At 38.1% G+C, this 17916-nt stretch overlaps 1 protein-coding gene across 1 annotated transcript; it reads right to left on the bottom strand.

Moving 5' to 3' along the window:
- Positions 1-15829: 15829 nt before the first annotated feature.
- Positions 15830-16507, bottom strand: CLDN8 (claudin 8; the record flags this gene model as incomplete). Its single annotated transcript, XM_080919048.1, has 1 exon — positions 15830-16507. The coding sequence occupies one exon, from the start codon at positions 16505-16507 to the stop codon at positions 15830-15832; it is 678 nt and encodes a 225-aa protein (XP_080775174.1).
- Between the last annotated feature and the right edge of the window lie 1409 nt (positions 16508-17916).

The following is a 17916-nucleotide window of genomic DNA, read 5'->3' as shown; positions in this document are numbered from 1 at the left end:
TATGCTACGGACTATTATTCAGCTAGAAGAAAGGTGCAGTCAGGAAAATTGCAGGTCAGTGAGAAGAAATTGACAAGGTCATATTGAGTGAGGAAACTGAGACCCAGAAAGACAGATGTCGAATGTTTGCTGTCATAGGTGTCTAAGAACTATACACAGGAGCCTTTTCTTCATGATCAGTAAGAACGAGCTTTGACACTAATCTCTGACTATTGATACTATTGATACAGAGGTTTCTCCTCTGCTTTGTGGCTTCTCAGTATCAGGCACAATTAATATAGCCATTTCGATTGGAGTTCAGAATTTCCAGTGGTTTTATCCACAAGCCTGAGCTTCCATTTAGACCACAAAACAGTTGTGTATTAAGTGCCATTCAGCCAGTGTTCCCATACTTTTCCAGAAGACTTTCTGCAGTTCAGTGCCACTGGTATGAGCAAGTTTTCACAGTGAAATTAGGAGGTTCTATTGGTTTTTTAATTTCTCTAATCATAAAACTGATGCTCTAGAAAGATTAATACATTGCCTAGGCTTTCATATTGAGTCTCAAAGGTAGAATTAACTGCCAGGTGTATCTAACTTAACTATCTAGATACTTTGCCTAGACTGCTGTGGGGACTCATCCTTATATTTTAATTTCTCTAGACTCCCATTTTCTCCACAAATATAATAGCCTCTTTCATCCACTGAACTATATGCAGAGACCATTTACTCTAAAACTAAACAAAACATTTAATCCTAGGTATCATCATTAAAATAAAGATTCTGGCAGCAGCAAGACATCAAAGTGGATCAAGCCACTCACCACACAACTCTGAGGACCTGCGTTCAATACCAGGAGCCCAAAATCTATTATATGCATATAGGGAAATTTTATTATGAAATACACTGGCTATTCAATTAATAAATGCTAATCAATGAAAAATGTGGAAAGTGGAACTAGAAAGGTGGCTAACAGGTTAAAGCATTTGCAACTCTTCAGAGGATCAGGGTTCAGTTCCCAGAGCCTCCTGGTCAGTTCAAAACATTCAGTACTTTAAAATCAAGACAACCCAATGCCCTCTTCTAACATCCTTAGACATCGAGTATACATATGCAGAAAAACAACCATACACATAAAATAAATATAATTAACAAAGTTTATTCATTAACTTTCATCATGATTCTGACCTGCTTTCTTTTCACTCATCACAGAGTTCAGCAGGAATCTTCCAGTAAATGAATGCAAGGGGGAAAGGTGCTGTTTATTATAAAGGTCTTCAGATAACACAGGGCTCCTTAAAGGCTGAGTTTATGGATGTTGAAAGTATCAGCTACTCAATTATTTCTTGCTAAATAAATGATTTGTGCATGAATACAATGCATTTAGGTAACTCAAGGATCCCAGTTTCTGTGCGGATGATACGTTTCCCTGCTTAGAATTTTCTCACTACTGTCATGCTCTGTAGCATGATGGTGTAAAGTGGACACATATATGATAACAAATTTGTTTCAGAGTTTTATTCCTCTCTGCCCCCCAAACTACTGCAGGACGCTGTCTTACAGTGCTGTGCAGTGGCTCTCACTCAGCTTCAGACCAAGGCTTAAAACATTGTCAAATTATAATGGGTGCAGTAGGCAGTAACCCCATCAAATGTCTAGACATGGTGCTGAGGAGAGTTCAGAGAATAATTCTGTCTTGTGAACCAGTGAATATGTTTGGTTTAATTACAGAATTTTGAAAGAAAGCTTACTAAGAGGACTAAGGCTGATCTTAGGGGGAAATGCTGCAGTGCCAAAAAGCTTCACATGGGCATGGGGGACAATCTCTCCAAAGCCACGAGGATGGCTGGAAGTAGGGATAAAAGAGAGTATCTTGGACCTCAGGTTAGGTTGTAATAACATTACCCAAGCCTCCTTCTTGTCGTCATTTGGTTGAAGATCTCTTATGGGTTGCCACAGTTGCCCTTGTTAAGATAGCTTTGGCCATGCTTTGCTGACCACATTCCACAGTAGTTTAGAACAGCATTTTATTCATTTTAAAGCCATAAAAAATGGTTTCAGACTGTATTCATTCTGAAAAAAAAATCTGGTTATTCTTGCATGAGAAAACTCTCCATTAAATATTAGATGCTGATATCCAAAAGTCAAACTTAAAAGTGATACAATCTAAATTATGGATGAACTGGATTAAAGAACCTAATTTAGACTATCCAAATTTATATGAGGATTCCATTTTTATTTTGTTTAATTTCACCTCTATTCAGGCACTGAAGAAACTTTTGAAACATGAACACCTTGGGATACTAGATCTTATTCTGTAGAAATAAAAAATCATCTCAGATTTCATATTTGCTATACATTTTTCACTCACAGTAATTTAACATAATGTGAAATGCATTGAAGGCTTGACAGAACTAAGATGATGTGTTTTGATAGACCCTTAGCTCATCAAAATCTTAAAGGGATTTCTGTAAGTATACTATTTTGTATATAACATATTTTCAACAAACATATGTTATTCAGCACATGAACAAAATTCATATTTATTCTGTCATTTAAGGATTTGACACATACTAAACTGTGTAGGTACTTAAGAAAAATAATTCCTAAAAGGTAGTGACTCACCTATAATAAATTTTACAGTTATAGCAATAAATATCTACCTGTCTATAACAGGAAAAATCATTGTAAATTTGTCTTGAATTAAGTCTCCAGATTATTATTTTGGGAGAGATGGATGAAAGTCAACAACAGAAAAAAAATCATACATGTATGAGGTAGGTTAGTTTGATGCTGCTTGTATTCAAATGCTAACTTTTATACCCCACGATCTGGTTGCTCCAAGATGAGCAGATTCACATGTATACCATCTTTCATTGAATGAACCTTGCCTCCCAAGATAGCCATTATAGGTTAATAAAGATACCTATAGCCTGTAGCTAGGTAGAGAAAGTGTAGGCAGGGCTTTGGTTCTCTGGCTTTGGGTTTGAGGCAGAGAGGGATTGAGGGGTAAGAAGGAAGATGTAGCCATTAGTAGGTGGATAGAGAACATATGACCATAAGAGTCAGCCTATTGTAGTAGAAGCTGTCCAGGCAAAACAGAGCAAGTGATATCTCAGGACCAACTAACAGGGAAGTAGACAAAACATCAGATAGAGTTTATATCTGCCCATCTCTAATTCTTTTAGGCTTATTATAAATAAAATGGTTTGTGCCTTTTATTTGGAAACTAAATAATTTAAGGTGGGGTAGATAGACCCAAATAATATTTAGTACAATGAATATATCTAATGTAATATTTACAAATTTCTCTTCAAGCACATGCTATAAAGTAATGTATTCATTACTTAGTATTCTATATTCCCTATTGTAAATTACAAAGATGGATTGGATTCTGATGGGCCATCTTGTCTACCTCCTGAATTACCCAAACAATAACAAACGGACAATGCTTTAAATTAAAGGGTTAATTGGGAAAAACTTGCCAAGCAGCCATGTACTAGACAATAAGCATTTATTGAAAATATGGATCCTTGGCTTCTTCAATGCAGTTTCAGTCTCCTTTAATCAAATATGGACTTGAAAAAGTAAACAGGAATGATTTTTTTATTAACTCTTGATTTACAGAAAATATTCTACATACAGGTAGAATATTATGCCTGTCCCATTGCTATTAAAAGAAAAGAAATTATGTACCTTTTTTCATAAATCCATTTTTCTTTAGGTTCCTTTATTATCTATAGAGTTGCTACAAACACAGAGTAAAAATGTACAAATATAAGTGTGAATTAGCTTCCAGACAAATGTGCAAAGGTTTGATGCTATTATATGCCTTACATCAATGATGATGTAATTTTGAAATACCAGAAACCATTGAAGAAAAATAAGTAGCCCAGAAATCGACAGTGAAGTATGCATTTATTCTTTGATAAATAATTCATGAACAAACAAGAAATGGGTTGTCTAACAAATAAAGCGGAAATGTGCTTCGTTAGTAAGACTTTGACTTATATTCACATTTCACCATGTTAAAAAGTGCATTGGCCTTGGGAGATAAGATGACTCAAGCTAAATTTAGAATTCTATACCAAATAATAAAATTAAAGAATCTGCTTACTCCTTTAGTTATTGCTTAAACATAGAATCAAAAACAGTTTGTATTAATTAGTTCTAAGACCATTCTCTTCCCACTTTGATATTGTTTTATTTTTATTTTGTTTATTTTTTCCATGCATACATATAATTTTCTTTTTTATTATTGATATTTTAATTACATTTCTCCCTTCGCTTTCTTACTTTATACTCTTCCTTATATCTCTCCCTGCTCTCCTTCAAACTCAGTTCCTCTTCATTCATTACTTGTTATTACATGCATATATGTATATATAAAACTTTTACATATATATGTATAAACATCACATATGTATGTACATATATATAACTTTTACATTATGTATGTATAAACATCATGTATAGCATATGTACATATATATAACTTTTACATATGTATGTATAAACATCATCTATAGCATATGTACATATATATATAACTTTTACATTATGTATGTATAAACATCATCTATAGCATATGTACATATATATAACTTTTACATATGCATGTATAAACATCATCTATAGCATATGTACATAGATATGATGTATATGTACATGGCTTCTGAATGCAACCTACTCAGTCCTACATACATACGTGTTTGTATGTTTTTAGGTCTGACTGCTTGGCATTGGACAAATAGATGATGTGCACTTTCCTCAGGAAGACTTTCTCTTCAGGTCCCGGCAGCCTTCAGTTGTCTATGGTTTTTTGTGTAGGGCTGAGGCCACATATTCTTTTCTCCATCTACCTTGGCATGTTCATTTGCTGTTTGTTATTTTAACTATCAACTTATACACTCTAGAATCACATGGAAAGGGAGTGCCAAAGAAGACATTTGTAGTCTATACCAGTTTGTGGGTGTACCTGTGGAGGATCATTTTGGCTGTTAATTTATTTAGGAAAACTCATCTCAAGTGTGGGCTTCTCCTAGGTTGGGCCCTGAACTGTGAACCGTATACAACTGCAAAGAACTCCAGCTGAGCATAAGCCTGCAAGCAAGCAAGGGCCTCCACATTTGTTCTCTCTGTTCTTGATCATGGAGGCAATGTTTGGAGTTCCTGGCTTTACTTCTCTACAGTAATGGAAGTAATCATACGGTATACACCCACTAATAAGCAGATATTAGCCCCAGAATACCCAAGAAACAAGATGCCTCCTCAGGGGCTCTGCCAGAGTCATTCAAATACAGCTGAGCAGGTTTGCAGCTAAACATCAGACTGAACAAGGCAACCCCCAAATAAAGGTGCTAAGGAAAGGACTGAAGGAGCTGAAAGGAATTGAAACCTCATGGGAAGAATAACATTCTCAACCAACTAAACCCTGCAAAACTCCCAATGGACTAAAACACCAACCATTGAGCGCACATTGAGAGACCCATGGCTCTAGTTGCATATGTAGCTGAAGATAGCAGTGTCTGGCATCAATGAGAGAAGAGGCTTTTCGTCCAGTGAGGGCATGTTTTCCCAATGTAGGAGAATGACATGGCAATGGGGTGGAGAGGGTGATTAGGAGTGAGTGTACCTGTGAAGACAAGTGGAAGGGGAGGGGAATGGGTATGGGATGGGGGAAAGGGATAATATTTCAAATGTAAATACAGAAAGTATTTAATAAAAAATTAAAAATAAATCCTTCCTCCTATAAGTTGCTCTTTGCTGGGATATCCTACCACAGTAACCAAAGTTAACAGAAGATACAGATATATCCAAAAATAAAAACCCCTTCATTAAAATACCAGCTCAAAATTATTGTCACATCTAAATTATAGTACCTTGTCATTAATTCTGGTCAGAATGTAGCAAAGTCGCCTTCTTTCTGTCCGGGTTGGTCTGGTGCTTTTAAATGTTCAAGTGCTAAATTCTGTACCCAAAATCTGCTTGCCCCAAGATGAGTAAACAAATTCTCATACATACCAGCGTTTGTTGTGAAAACTTTGCTCCCCAGGTTACTTGGTCAATCAAAGGCAGGACTTCCAAGGAGGGAGAAAAGAACTCTAAGAAGAAAGAAGAGGGCCTTTTTTCCAGGAGACAAGGAAGGAGGTGGATATGGCAATGGGCCTGAAAGGTATAGTTTGCCATGTGGCTGTATGGAACTAGGCTTAACTTAGATGAGCTAGCTGAAAGGCTGCCCAGCTAAGGCCTAACCTCTGAAAGATTAAGAAGTCTCTGTGTAGTGATTTCAGTTCCTAGCTGGTTAAGGAGTAACTGCCATGGTGTAAATTTCCAGCATTAATTAATATAGAGAGAATATTAATAATCACTTTTTACATCTTACATTCACGCGTTTTCATTCCATATCTTAAAGATATTTCTTAATGCTTTTTTCCTCATCATAGTTCATCTGATTTAAAAATGTTGCTTGCTAGCATCATAATGTTGTCCATCGTGATGCTCAGAAATTTATTTGGTTCTTTTTACTACATAGCCCTGCTTGAAATAAGCAGCAAGTAATTCATTTGCATTCTATATACTTTAAGATGTATACATCTGTGCATGTATTATATTTTGGCTCTATAAAAATATTTGTTTAGTAAAATATAAGAACAAAAATAGTTTTAAAAATCACATTTTACATTTGTCACCCTTTTGTGAGTTTTCAATATGTGCAAGAGAGAGATAAAAGGGTAGATTTTAGTAATAATCATGATGATTTTTTTCAATGTTAAACCTTTTTAAAATTTCTATAATTTTATCTAGAACATCTCACTAACAGGAAGAGAAACAAATGGATGGGTGGATTGATGTACCTGCATTGGTTAACACAGATCACATTCAGTGTCCTCAGGTGAACATGTTTTTATTAAGCATTAGTAGCACCGGACTGTTTACTAAGCTTGCATTTTCTCATTTTGAGCATTTCCCTCATCTGTCATTTAAATTTTCTTGCCCTGTGTTGTGAGACCATATTTTTTAACCTTCTAGTCTTATTGTAAAAGGAGTAGAGAAATATTTCATTTTTGGTGTATGTGTTTGTGTGAGGGCGCGCGCGCACGTGTGTGTGTGTGTGTGTGTGTGTGTGTGTGTGTGTGTCTGTGTGTGTGTGTGTGTGTATGTGTGTGTGTGTGTGTATGTGTGTGTGTGTGTGTGTGTGTCTATGTGTGTATGTGTGTGTGTGTGTGTGTGTGTGTGTGTAGGCATGTGTGGATTTGTGGGTGTATTGTGAATGCTTGAATCCATGTATATCTGCTTGTGTGTGTGTAAATTTATGTGGGCATTGTGTGACATATATTTTATAAATTTATTCCTGGGTGACACCTAGTCTGATTCCCAGCCTTACTGCTTTGTATTGTGCTGAAGTAAACATGCATATGCAGGTATCTCTGCTGTTTGCTGTCTTTGATCACTTAGGTCTATATTAAAACTATATAGTAGACTGTATGTTCATGCTGTTTACTGAGAAAACTCTTAAGTTCTACAGTAGTGAGACCAATTTATAGTGATAGCAATACAGTAAGCCTGGCCTCCAGCTTGAATTTCTTTGTTTTCTTTATTTCTCTCTTTCTTTTGTTAAATATTTATTTATTTGTATACAATGTTCTGCCTCATATATGCCTGCACACCAGAAGAGGGTGTCACAGCATCACATCTTATTATGAGACACCATGTGGTTACTGGGAATTGAACTCAAGACCTCTGGAAGAGCAGCAAGGGCTCTTAAACTCTGAACCAACTCTCCAGCCCCTCTTTATGTTTTAATTTTACTTGTTTACTTTTTTGATGAAGCCACTCTCACTAGTGTAAGATGCAATCTGATTTTTATGTTATAATTTATATTTGTTGATGGCTGAATATATTGAATGATTTTAGAGGTTTTTTTATGGTCAACTTTTCTTTCTTGTGTGTGTGTGTGTGTGTGTGTGTGTGTGTGTGTTTGTGTGTGTGTCTCATTTTGCTTTATTTTCCCATGCATTTAATATTTACTATTCTGGTGCTAAGTTTTCTGAGTTCTTTATATGTTCTGCATATTAACTCATGGTCTGATGAACAGCTGGTAGGTTTTCCCCCATCCCACAGTCTTTCTCCTCACTTCAACAATTTTCTTTTGATTAAAACTTTACTGGATCACAGTGAAGAGTTGTGGAGCCCAGATCCAATGGGTCCATCTACAAAACATTTCCTCATCTGCGGCTGAGAGAACATTTCAGGAGAGAGGGGCAAGAAGATTGTAAGAACCAGAGCATCGGACACTTTGCTTTGAGATGGTGTCTCCTGGTAGCATCAGATGCTATACCCCTAAAGTCTCATCAGTAGGAATGTGAAAACATGAGCTAAAATTGTGATGCCACTGAGCATGTGAACAGGAAAATTCCCCAAGGTCTCAACTCTCACAAAGACATTTAGGCAACTAAAGAATATTGAGTCCTCAGAGAACAGAAATTGGTTGTCTGGTGCAAATCATACATATAAGTGACATTAAAAGATAGGTTATATTTAAAGTCTCTCTCTCTCTCTCTCTCTCTCTCTCTCTCTCTCTCTCTCTCTCTGTGTGTGTGTGTGTGAGTGTGTGTGTGTGTGTGTAATAATAATTATTTAAAAAAGAGTCCTTGAATTTGAAGAAGAATTGGGACAGTATACAAGAGAAATTGGAAAAAGATAAGGAAAGTAAGAAACATAAGTAAATTACAATCTCAAAAAAAAATAAAATAAATAAAACATTACTCATCCTGGAGTGGATTAAAGGTGGCCTCAAATTCCTTGGCAGTCTGCCCTGTTGAGAAATAGTGTTTACTTTTCCATTCTCTGACCCCAGGTTGTCTTTAACCAAGTGCTTATACAAGAAGCCAAGTCTCATAAAAGGATTGATGAGTTTTTGCCTGGATCTTGAGAGCCCTCAGCTTCCATGCTAGATGCCTGGCTTCCTTGCAGCAAATGTGAGAAAGGAAGGTCCTGAAGACAGCGGAAGAGGGGTATCAGCCCAGCAAGGCCACATCTGAGACATCACTGTCAAGGCAGAAGCTAGTAAAGGAAATCACCATTATTGACCCATCTCAACTGGGGATCTATAGGGAAGCTGTGCTCCTAACCTGCAAAGACATGACATATGAAATTAGTCTACTTTTCATAAAAATAACATTATTTTCCAAATTCTGACTCTTAAGTCAGAAACTAGGCCACTTTGTGTTCACTTTCCTTTATTTTGTCTTGACATTAGGCCACTGCCAGCCTGCACTAGAATTGCTGAGCTCAAGTTACATCTCCCAGGTTATTTTTATGTGTTTGCCTTTTGTGGTTTTCATCTGTGTCAAATGTGATCCGTATCTGTGATACTGGGAAAGGAGTAGTTTGCTGACCTTGTAACTGTGTGGCTGAAATAACTATGTGATGAAAATTGAGATTTGTAGTTACTGTTGCTTCGTTTCTAGCTGTTGTGCTTTTCTGGTGTACCTGGAATAGAAATTTAACTTAAGGTTTGACATTAGTCCTTTGTGGGCTTTGCTGAGTCATTTGTGCCCTTGACTTGCATGAATACACAGCACTTCATAGGTGACCTCTCTCAACTCTCTGCAGACTTGTGAAGTGAAAATTCTAAGTTATTTTGGTAGGATGTCTCTTTAAGTTGTTCTCTTGGTGACCACTTCTTCTAAAGTGACAGAACAGTTGGATTTGTGGTCTCTTCCTCTTTTCAGGTTTTGAGTCCTGTTTGCTGTTTCCCCCAAAAGAAATCTAGGTTGTAGGAACCACATTGCTCTATTTAACAAAAAGCCAAACCAAGTGCCAGGAAATGTTCCTTTTGGCAGTGATTCAGTGGCATACTATTAGCAGTTGTTAGAATTTCTTCATTAGAATTCTGGGAACTTTCTTTGGTGCTTTCAGCTCTTGAGTTATCAACACTCCTGGGCCCAGCCCTTTCCCAAGACTCTAAGAAGAAAAGACCCAGACTGATGATGAAAATAACTAAGTGTTGAGTGCCAGTGTCTCCCCTGAGAAGACAGAGCTGCTCACCCTCCAGGGCTGTTTATTACTAATATCTCAGCCTCTAGCCCCGAGCAGAATTGCATGGCCATTCCTTGGCTTACTTAAACACAGGGGTTCTTTCCTCCTGGAACATTAGAGACAGAGGTTTCTCAGAAAGCCCCAGGGACTGCCAGTTGAATAGATCCCAGAAGCTCCTCCATTTGCTTCAGCAGTTAGATCAGAGTTGAGAAGAGAGGGTAGAGAGATACTGTAGAAGCTTCACCAGGAGGGAAAGGAGAGAAAAAGGATGGCAAAGGCTCATGGCAAGGTCATTAAAGACTCGGGAGGAGAGGGCTATGTATATATCCTTGTGGAAGCTGCAGTTCCCTTTTACCAGAGGCTAGATGCTCAGAAAGTCAAATCTGCAATGAGAAGTCTTTGTCTATGCTGTGGTGGGAGAGCTTCATAATCTTAAATTCAAAGTACTTAATATCAAAAGTGATTTACTGTCTATATAAATGTTATATAAATGCAGAATGCATTATTCAATTATTTGCATAAACACCTATAGAATATTCTAAATGAACTATGAAATTCGTGTATCTAAATATTGTGTAATATTACCCTATGAGTATGTGTAGTACCTTTTGGGGACTACGCAGTCTCATTAGCTTTCCAGTGAGTGCAGAGAATTTGTGATGTGTCCGTAATGTAAGGAAACACCACAAGGTTGTTCATTCGGTTTTGTAACTACTGTGAAAATAAAGCAAAGTTTTAAACCTTGTTGCATATTTAAAACTCATTATGGTGTAAATAATTTTCATTCACATTTAATTAATAAATTAACTAATTTACTCTGTGTGTTTATATAGGATGCATGTTTGTGTATATGTGTGTGAATGTGTGTATATGTGGGTGCTTTTGTGTGCATGTGGAGTGTGTGTGCTGTGTGTATGTGTGTGCTGGGGTATGTACATATGTTGTGTGTGTATATATGCTTTGTGTGCATAGATTATGTGTGTACTATGTGGGTGTGTGCTATTTGTTATGTGCATGTTTTTTGTGTATATGGGGTGCGTGTGTTTGTGTGTGTGTGTGTGTGTGTGTGTGTGTGTGTGTAAGAGAGAGAGAGAGAGAGAGAGAGAGATAGATAGATAGATAGAGAGAGAGAGAGAGAGAGAGAGAGAGAGAGAGTCAATCAGACAGGGAAACAGAGTCAGAGACAGATGTAGGGAGGGAGAGAAAAGTCAGCATCATACGTTCTCTTTCAGAACCATTCACCTTGTTATCTGAGACAGCAGAGAGCTGGACCTCACTGATCAGATGAGGATGGGACTTGTTTGTCTCTGTCCTTCCCACCCCTGGGATTATTAGCCCACAGTCTTATGGAAGGCTTTCTGCTCCAGTGCTGAAGGACCAGCTCTGCTCATCACTCTTGTGCACACTTCACTACCTGCTGTGGGCGCAGAATCATTACAGGGGGTAATTTTGGAGACACAAGTTATACACTATGGTAAGAAAAAAAGACAGTTTCCCTGGTTTGAACATTTAGACACAAAATAATAGTCTAAACTAGTAACTAATTTATCCTATGTTCAATATTGTGATAAAGTTTTATGTGCGTAAATTTGGTTAACCTTCTAAGCAACCCTAGGGCTGAGGCACATTCTTGACACCCCATGCAGTAGACAGAAAAATAAAGCAAGGTGAGAGTTCACTTGTGTCAGATCATGCAGTTCCATGTCTCAGAGCTGAGGTTCAGCAGAACCATGGGGCAGTGTATCTAAATGGTGTTCTGTCCACTGCACAGCTTCTAGCCTGAGAGGCTAAGTACTTAGCTAAGTTTTGACAAGCTGTAGTGTCATAGACACTTTGAACAACACTCAGTGTAGATATCTCAAAGTGAAAAGAAATGATCAGCTAAGGGCTTTGAGTGCCCTGGCATTCCATTATGGAACTTTCAACAGACTTATATTTACTGCATTTTGAGTAACCAGTGAGGTGAGCATTTGAGTACCATTTAAAAGCTCTGCTCACTGACAGACATTCTTGGGAATTCGCTGGTGCGTTGGTGGATGAAGGCCTCTGAAACAGAACATTCTCAAAATACCTAGAAATTGCTTGTGTCATGCGTGATGGCAGCACGGAAAGATTTGGGGTATAAAGATAACTGTAATTTTTATTTTACTTATATTCTCAAGTCTTCGAAATGGTTTAAATAAGAATATATAAAAATCAATGTTTTCGCTTAGTCAGTCTTCTTTATAAAAATACATTTATCTTTAATTGAATAACACATATAATTCTTGGGAATAAATAGTCGTGAAATAAGTCTGAAAATATAATGAACACTTGATGAAAAAACTTCGATTTGAATGTTTCATTCCAAATTTTGTTTTTGTCGATTGTGTTTTAAAGCACAGGATATCTTTGTACAGTCCTGACTGTCCTAGAACTCACAATGTAGAGCAGGCTGGTCTCAAACTTACATAGATGTCTCTACCTGGAAGAGGTGGGATTGAAGACATGCACTACCACACAGCCAGTCTTCATTCCACATTCATGCTTCATTGATTCCTGTGAATAGTCTGCACAGAATTCCACTGAATTAGGAAAGGATGCTCTAAACTAGAAGCAATCCAAAGTTTACTAGCTCTAACATTCCCTAGGCTGCTAGTTGTATTTGGAAATGTGTTTTTTATAACAACCCAATTGTCTTAAAACCACCAAGAGAAGGTGGAGTTAACAGGGGCTAAGGGGCTAAGAGGCTGTCCTCCACACCGTGTTTCATTGGAGGTGGGTGTGGTGTGATTCTTTGACAGCAAACCTCATTTCTTTGTTCTGGACACACTCTGTGTGCTGCTAACCCTACCTAATGCTTAGAAAAAATAGTACATTTGGTTTGAAGTCATAAAACCAACTAGTTATAAAGGGAAAGACTAAAACCACTTGCTCAGCTTAGAAGGTATCTCTTAGGCATACACACCCCCTCGTGTTCAGTTCCCAGGAGCACATACAGCAGTTGTTGGGGAGCACAGGAGTAATCTGAGCCCCAGAGACATGGAGGCAGGAGGAGAAGCATGAGTCACCCACTGCTGCATCTTGAGTCTGAGGCCAGCGCGGTATACATGGACTCTGATGTCAAAGAAATAAACACATAAATGCATTCTCTTACTCTTTGCATACTTGTTGATTTCTGATTATATTTTTTTCCTTTAAAACAATATTATACAACTTACATTGGCACATGCTTTGCCACCAACTGAACTGGTTTCCAAGTTGAGGATACCTCTTTCAGAATATTAAAGGGGAGATTTGACATTGAGACTCCTGACATTTGGACATCAATCCTCTTTTTGTCCTGCTGGTCATGCAATGTTTTTTTGTTGATGGAATTTACTTTCCAGATTAAAAAAAAAGTTTTATTTCTTTCTGATACTTAACAGTATGTAAAATATTTGGACTTTACATTTCAGAAAATTCTACTTTTCTCTGTGAAAATACTTTTACATTTAGTAATTATGTTTTGTAATTTTCAAGAAAGTTTGTTGCAAATGTGTGTACATGCTTCTGTGTGTGAATGATTCACACACCACAGCACATACTTCAAGGATTCTAAAGCTAGAACTCAGGGCTCCAGACTTGAATAGCAAGAGGCTTTACCTACTAAGCTTTCACTGTTCTTGACATAGTTTAGAAACAACTATAATAAGAATTTGGCAGCTAATTGAATGAAAAATATTATTAATATTTTTTCACACAAAAATATGATTTTTTTTATAAAAAGAGATGGGTTTGTAATAAAGATAGGAAGTGAAGAGACTCTTCAGAAACACCAAAGATGTACTCCCAATCTCTTAGAGTCTGTTCTAGTGGGGGAGGGGACCAAGAAAATATGAATGGCTTCTGTGACACTTAGGACAACGAAGTATTTGTTGTTTGCAGACTTACTTGTAGAACATGGCTCTCTGGATATTTCTCTAGGCCATTTTGTTAGACCTGGTTTGTTGCTACTCCTAGCAGATGGTTTGACCCAGAGACGCAAAACTGCCCAGATCACTTAGTGTAATGACATCACCCACCTGGGAACAAGAACTAACTGGTTTCCAGCTATCAGTATGGACCTTTAATTCCAGATACAAAGGTCAGTTTATAAACCAGATCTGCCGAAACATGAGGAGCATTCCTTGAAGACCCTGCAATGCCATCTCTTATGTTTTCTACTAGCATCACTGCGATCAAGGAACTATTTTTGAGGTTCTCCCCTTTGTAAATTAAAACAAGAGCAATATTAGTACCACAAAGGTTTAATGATATACTTCCCATAAATATGATAAGTGCTTCCAAATCATTCAGCATTATTTTTAATTCATATGAATTCTCAGAAGTTGAAATATAAATGGACAGCTTTTTAATATATGATTACATACACAATATTTACAACAAACACATTTCATTGGAACCAAGTACAACTTAACATTATTTATATATTATATTGATCAAGTAGCACATATGTGAAATCATTATAAATAAAATTGATTTTAAATCATATACTACACTAAAAATGAACACAAAATCTATGTTTAAACTAAAATAGTCAATGTCAAGTTTTAAACACTTTCACAAGGTAATGAAAAAGAATGAAAATGTAATGAATGTTATATTGTTATAAAAGATACAGTTTATCAATGTAAAAGTCATATATATGAGACTTAGATAAACTGTTGTCTCAAATTATAAGGAAACACATAGTAATAATACCATACTTCAATAAAACTTAGTAAAGATCTAGAAATGGGGAAATCACCTTCAACAGATAGAAATGAACACTTTGGAGTCACAGGGGTTGAAAAAGAGCAAGTGTTTGGATTTGGAGGAGTTGTGCTTCTTTGGGGTAAACAAATGACAACCAAAATGTTCTTTTCTGTCTCTTATTAACAGGGATAAAATCTCAAAAACTGTGCACAAAAAGAACTTGAATAGTCCTTTATATGATGTGACTTCTTTTTAAAAACAATTATATTCTTCTCTAAACAGAAAGGCTAAGATAAATTCATTTTTTTCTACAATTGCTAATTTTTTTGCTAAGACTCTGCTTTATCTCTCTTGTCAGCACAGCCTTACAAAAGTAGTCTGAAGAAAAAATGCCAAAATATCTGCTTTAAACTTTAAATGATACTAAGCCACAAAAAATGATAGCATGCAGGGGGGGGTGCGGGGGGGGGATAAAGGTAACAGAATTTCTAAGTCCTAGAGGCTGCAAAGCAGGATATCAGAAAGCCATTCAGTTCCCTTACACGAATGATTAAAGCTTTCATTTTAAATAGAGTGCACTAATCCTTAAGCTGTTTTGAGGCAATTAATATCAGCCGTCCTCCCTTTTATCCCCAGGTCTTCTGAAATGCAATAGCGGAGTTCTATTTATTCAGCGTGATGGATTGGCATTTCACTCTAAATAGAACCACATAAGCCTGTCTCCATTTTCGTGAGATATAACTGCCACCCGCATCTACTTGTAGAATGCCAGGGCACAGAGAAATCACAGCTTAAACCAACAGTCTTTCCATGGGCCGTTTTAAAGTAACTGATAAACGGAAGAGCCGTGAGAACCATTTTAGAAAACAAATGGCTACGCCTTCCAGAACAATTGAAGCAGTGTGCATAATACCCCAGTCTGCTAAAATCATTTATGGGATCATAGATGTCGTGCATTTCCTGTAATGAGTTCTAGGCAGTTAAGAAAGGTAAATGGATACAAGGTGGGCTCCGTTTCTCTAAAATAGTGGCTGGTTCAGTGATTTATAAAGCTTAGCTTGGTAGAGACAGTTAAAATATGCACACATAACTACACATACTGACTTTTGGAGTATATACTCGGCGATCTCTTTTCGGCGTGAAAACTCCTTTGAGTGGTGCGATGGGATGGTACAGAGTACTTGTAACTGTTACCCCTTTCAGTACAACAAAACACACAAGAGAACAGAGCTCCTCCGGCGATGAGCACCAGTGCTGTGGTCCAGCCTATGTAGAGGGCTTCTCCAAGCTCCCGCTTTAGGGCCACATCCACCAGCGGGTTGTAGAAGTCTCGGATGATGGAGTTGGCAACCCAGCTGACAGGGATTAGCACAACCAAGCCGGTGATGAAGAAGATGATGCCAGCCGCCAGCAAGATGCGGCTCTTCACGTTCTCATCCTCCCCGGTGCACCTGGTGCACTTCATCCCGAGGATGGCTGTCATGAAAGCCAAGAAAGACAGGACGGACGCAGCACACATCAGTCCTCTGGATGCCTGCAGGTCTGGACTGAGAGCCAGCAGAGAGTCGTAGACCTTGCACTGCATTCTGATGTTGGCGTGCCTCATGCAGTTCATCCACAAGCCTTCCCAGCGGTTCTCAAAAACCACAATGTTACTCTCGATGAAGGCAGACACTCTCCACTGAGGCATGATAGTCACGGCCACTGTGCCCACCATGCCAACGCCACCAAGCACCAGTGCAGCCATCTGAAGGACATAGGTTGCCATGGCCTTCCCAAATTGTATCCAGCTGAAATGCTGAACCGACTGCTTTCAAGCAGAAATCTGTGCGCTTTGGGAGGGAGGGAACAGTTCTCCTGTAGAAATGAACTCACAGCACAGAGCCAGAGAATTACCCTCTCCAGATAGATCAAATCTAGTGCTGGCTGGTGAGGCAACTCACCCCCCCCCCCCCCTTAAGCACATTGACTCTGGCAGTAAACTTGCAAATCAGGTGTGGCAACTTTCTTAGCCAATGAGAGGGGGATGGGAGCTCAGGTGTGTCTAAACCAACCCTGGATACCTGGGAAGGCTGGGCTTGCGAATAAATATCCTTTGTACTTCTCTGTTTTCCAAGAAGACAGCAGTATGTTTGCCTAGAGGCACAATTACGAACGTTTTCACAATCAGCAAGAAGAGCCAGTCTCTCCCAGCATAGGGGGCACTGCTCTTCTCAGAGGGTAATCCTGCCCCTAAGCTGTTCTGAGGTTACAGTAAAATCTCTTGTACAGGGATGGCTGCAATGCCAACTTAAAGGAGAATGAAGGGTTGATAGACTGTTCATACCTGGGAAACCACATTCTTTTGGGACACGTGATCTGAAGGGTTTATTTAATTTGTTTATAGCTTCAAAGCAAGCTCTTCTGCGGTGGGTTCAGTCAAGTAGCACATGCAAAAAGGCAAAGCTAGAACCGAAGTAATATAACAAACCAGGTTGCCTTCCTCATTGGCACTAAATGTATGTGATTATTTGGGAGGTAGGGGACAGAATGGGGGGGGGAGCAGAAAAGCTACTTGTTAGCAGTTGCTTTCCTGAAATTATTGATTTATAAAGAAGAGTGCAAAACACACCAAAAGAAATGCTGGGTGGCTTTGTGAGTGGGAGATCCGTGACTTAATGCTTAAATGAGGCTGTTTTGTAGCAGCTAAAGCTGAAGCATTATTTACTAGCCCTCTACTTCCTGCTCAGGCTTCTAGTCTGAAGAAAATGGAATTCTGGATGGATATTGTACAAGAAAATCCCAGGTCTTTGCAAATAGCAAATTTTAAGTGACATCTTCATTGAAAATTACAATAATTAATAATTACATTAATTACATAATTAATCAAAATTATGGTCCCTAGCTATGAGAACAAGTGCAATGCAAATGCTTAGCAGCTCCTTGTATATCAATCTGAACTGTCCTTTGGAACTGACAATTGAAATGCTAATGGCGTCAGCATCCACACTGGCTGGGGAAGCCCCATTAGAAATGGCCTTTTTAAACTTCGTGCTATTTTCCTCCTTCTGGTAGTAGAGTTATCCTTAAACGTACAGTGCAGCTGAGAGGAGGACCTTGAATTCCTTACCTTCCTGCTTCTGTCTTTCAAATGCTAGGGTTATAGGCATGTACCACCATTTCTGGTTTATTCACTGC

This window comes from Micromys minutus (assembly GCF_963924665.1).
Source record: "Micromys minutus genome assembly, chromosome: 7".
In the NCBI taxonomy this organism is placed as follows: Eukaryota; Metazoa; Chordata; class Mammalia; order Rodentia; family Muridae; genus Micromys; species Micromys minutus.
Note: the sequence above shows the minus strand (reverse complement) of the source record. Positions and strands in the feature narration are given on the sequence as shown.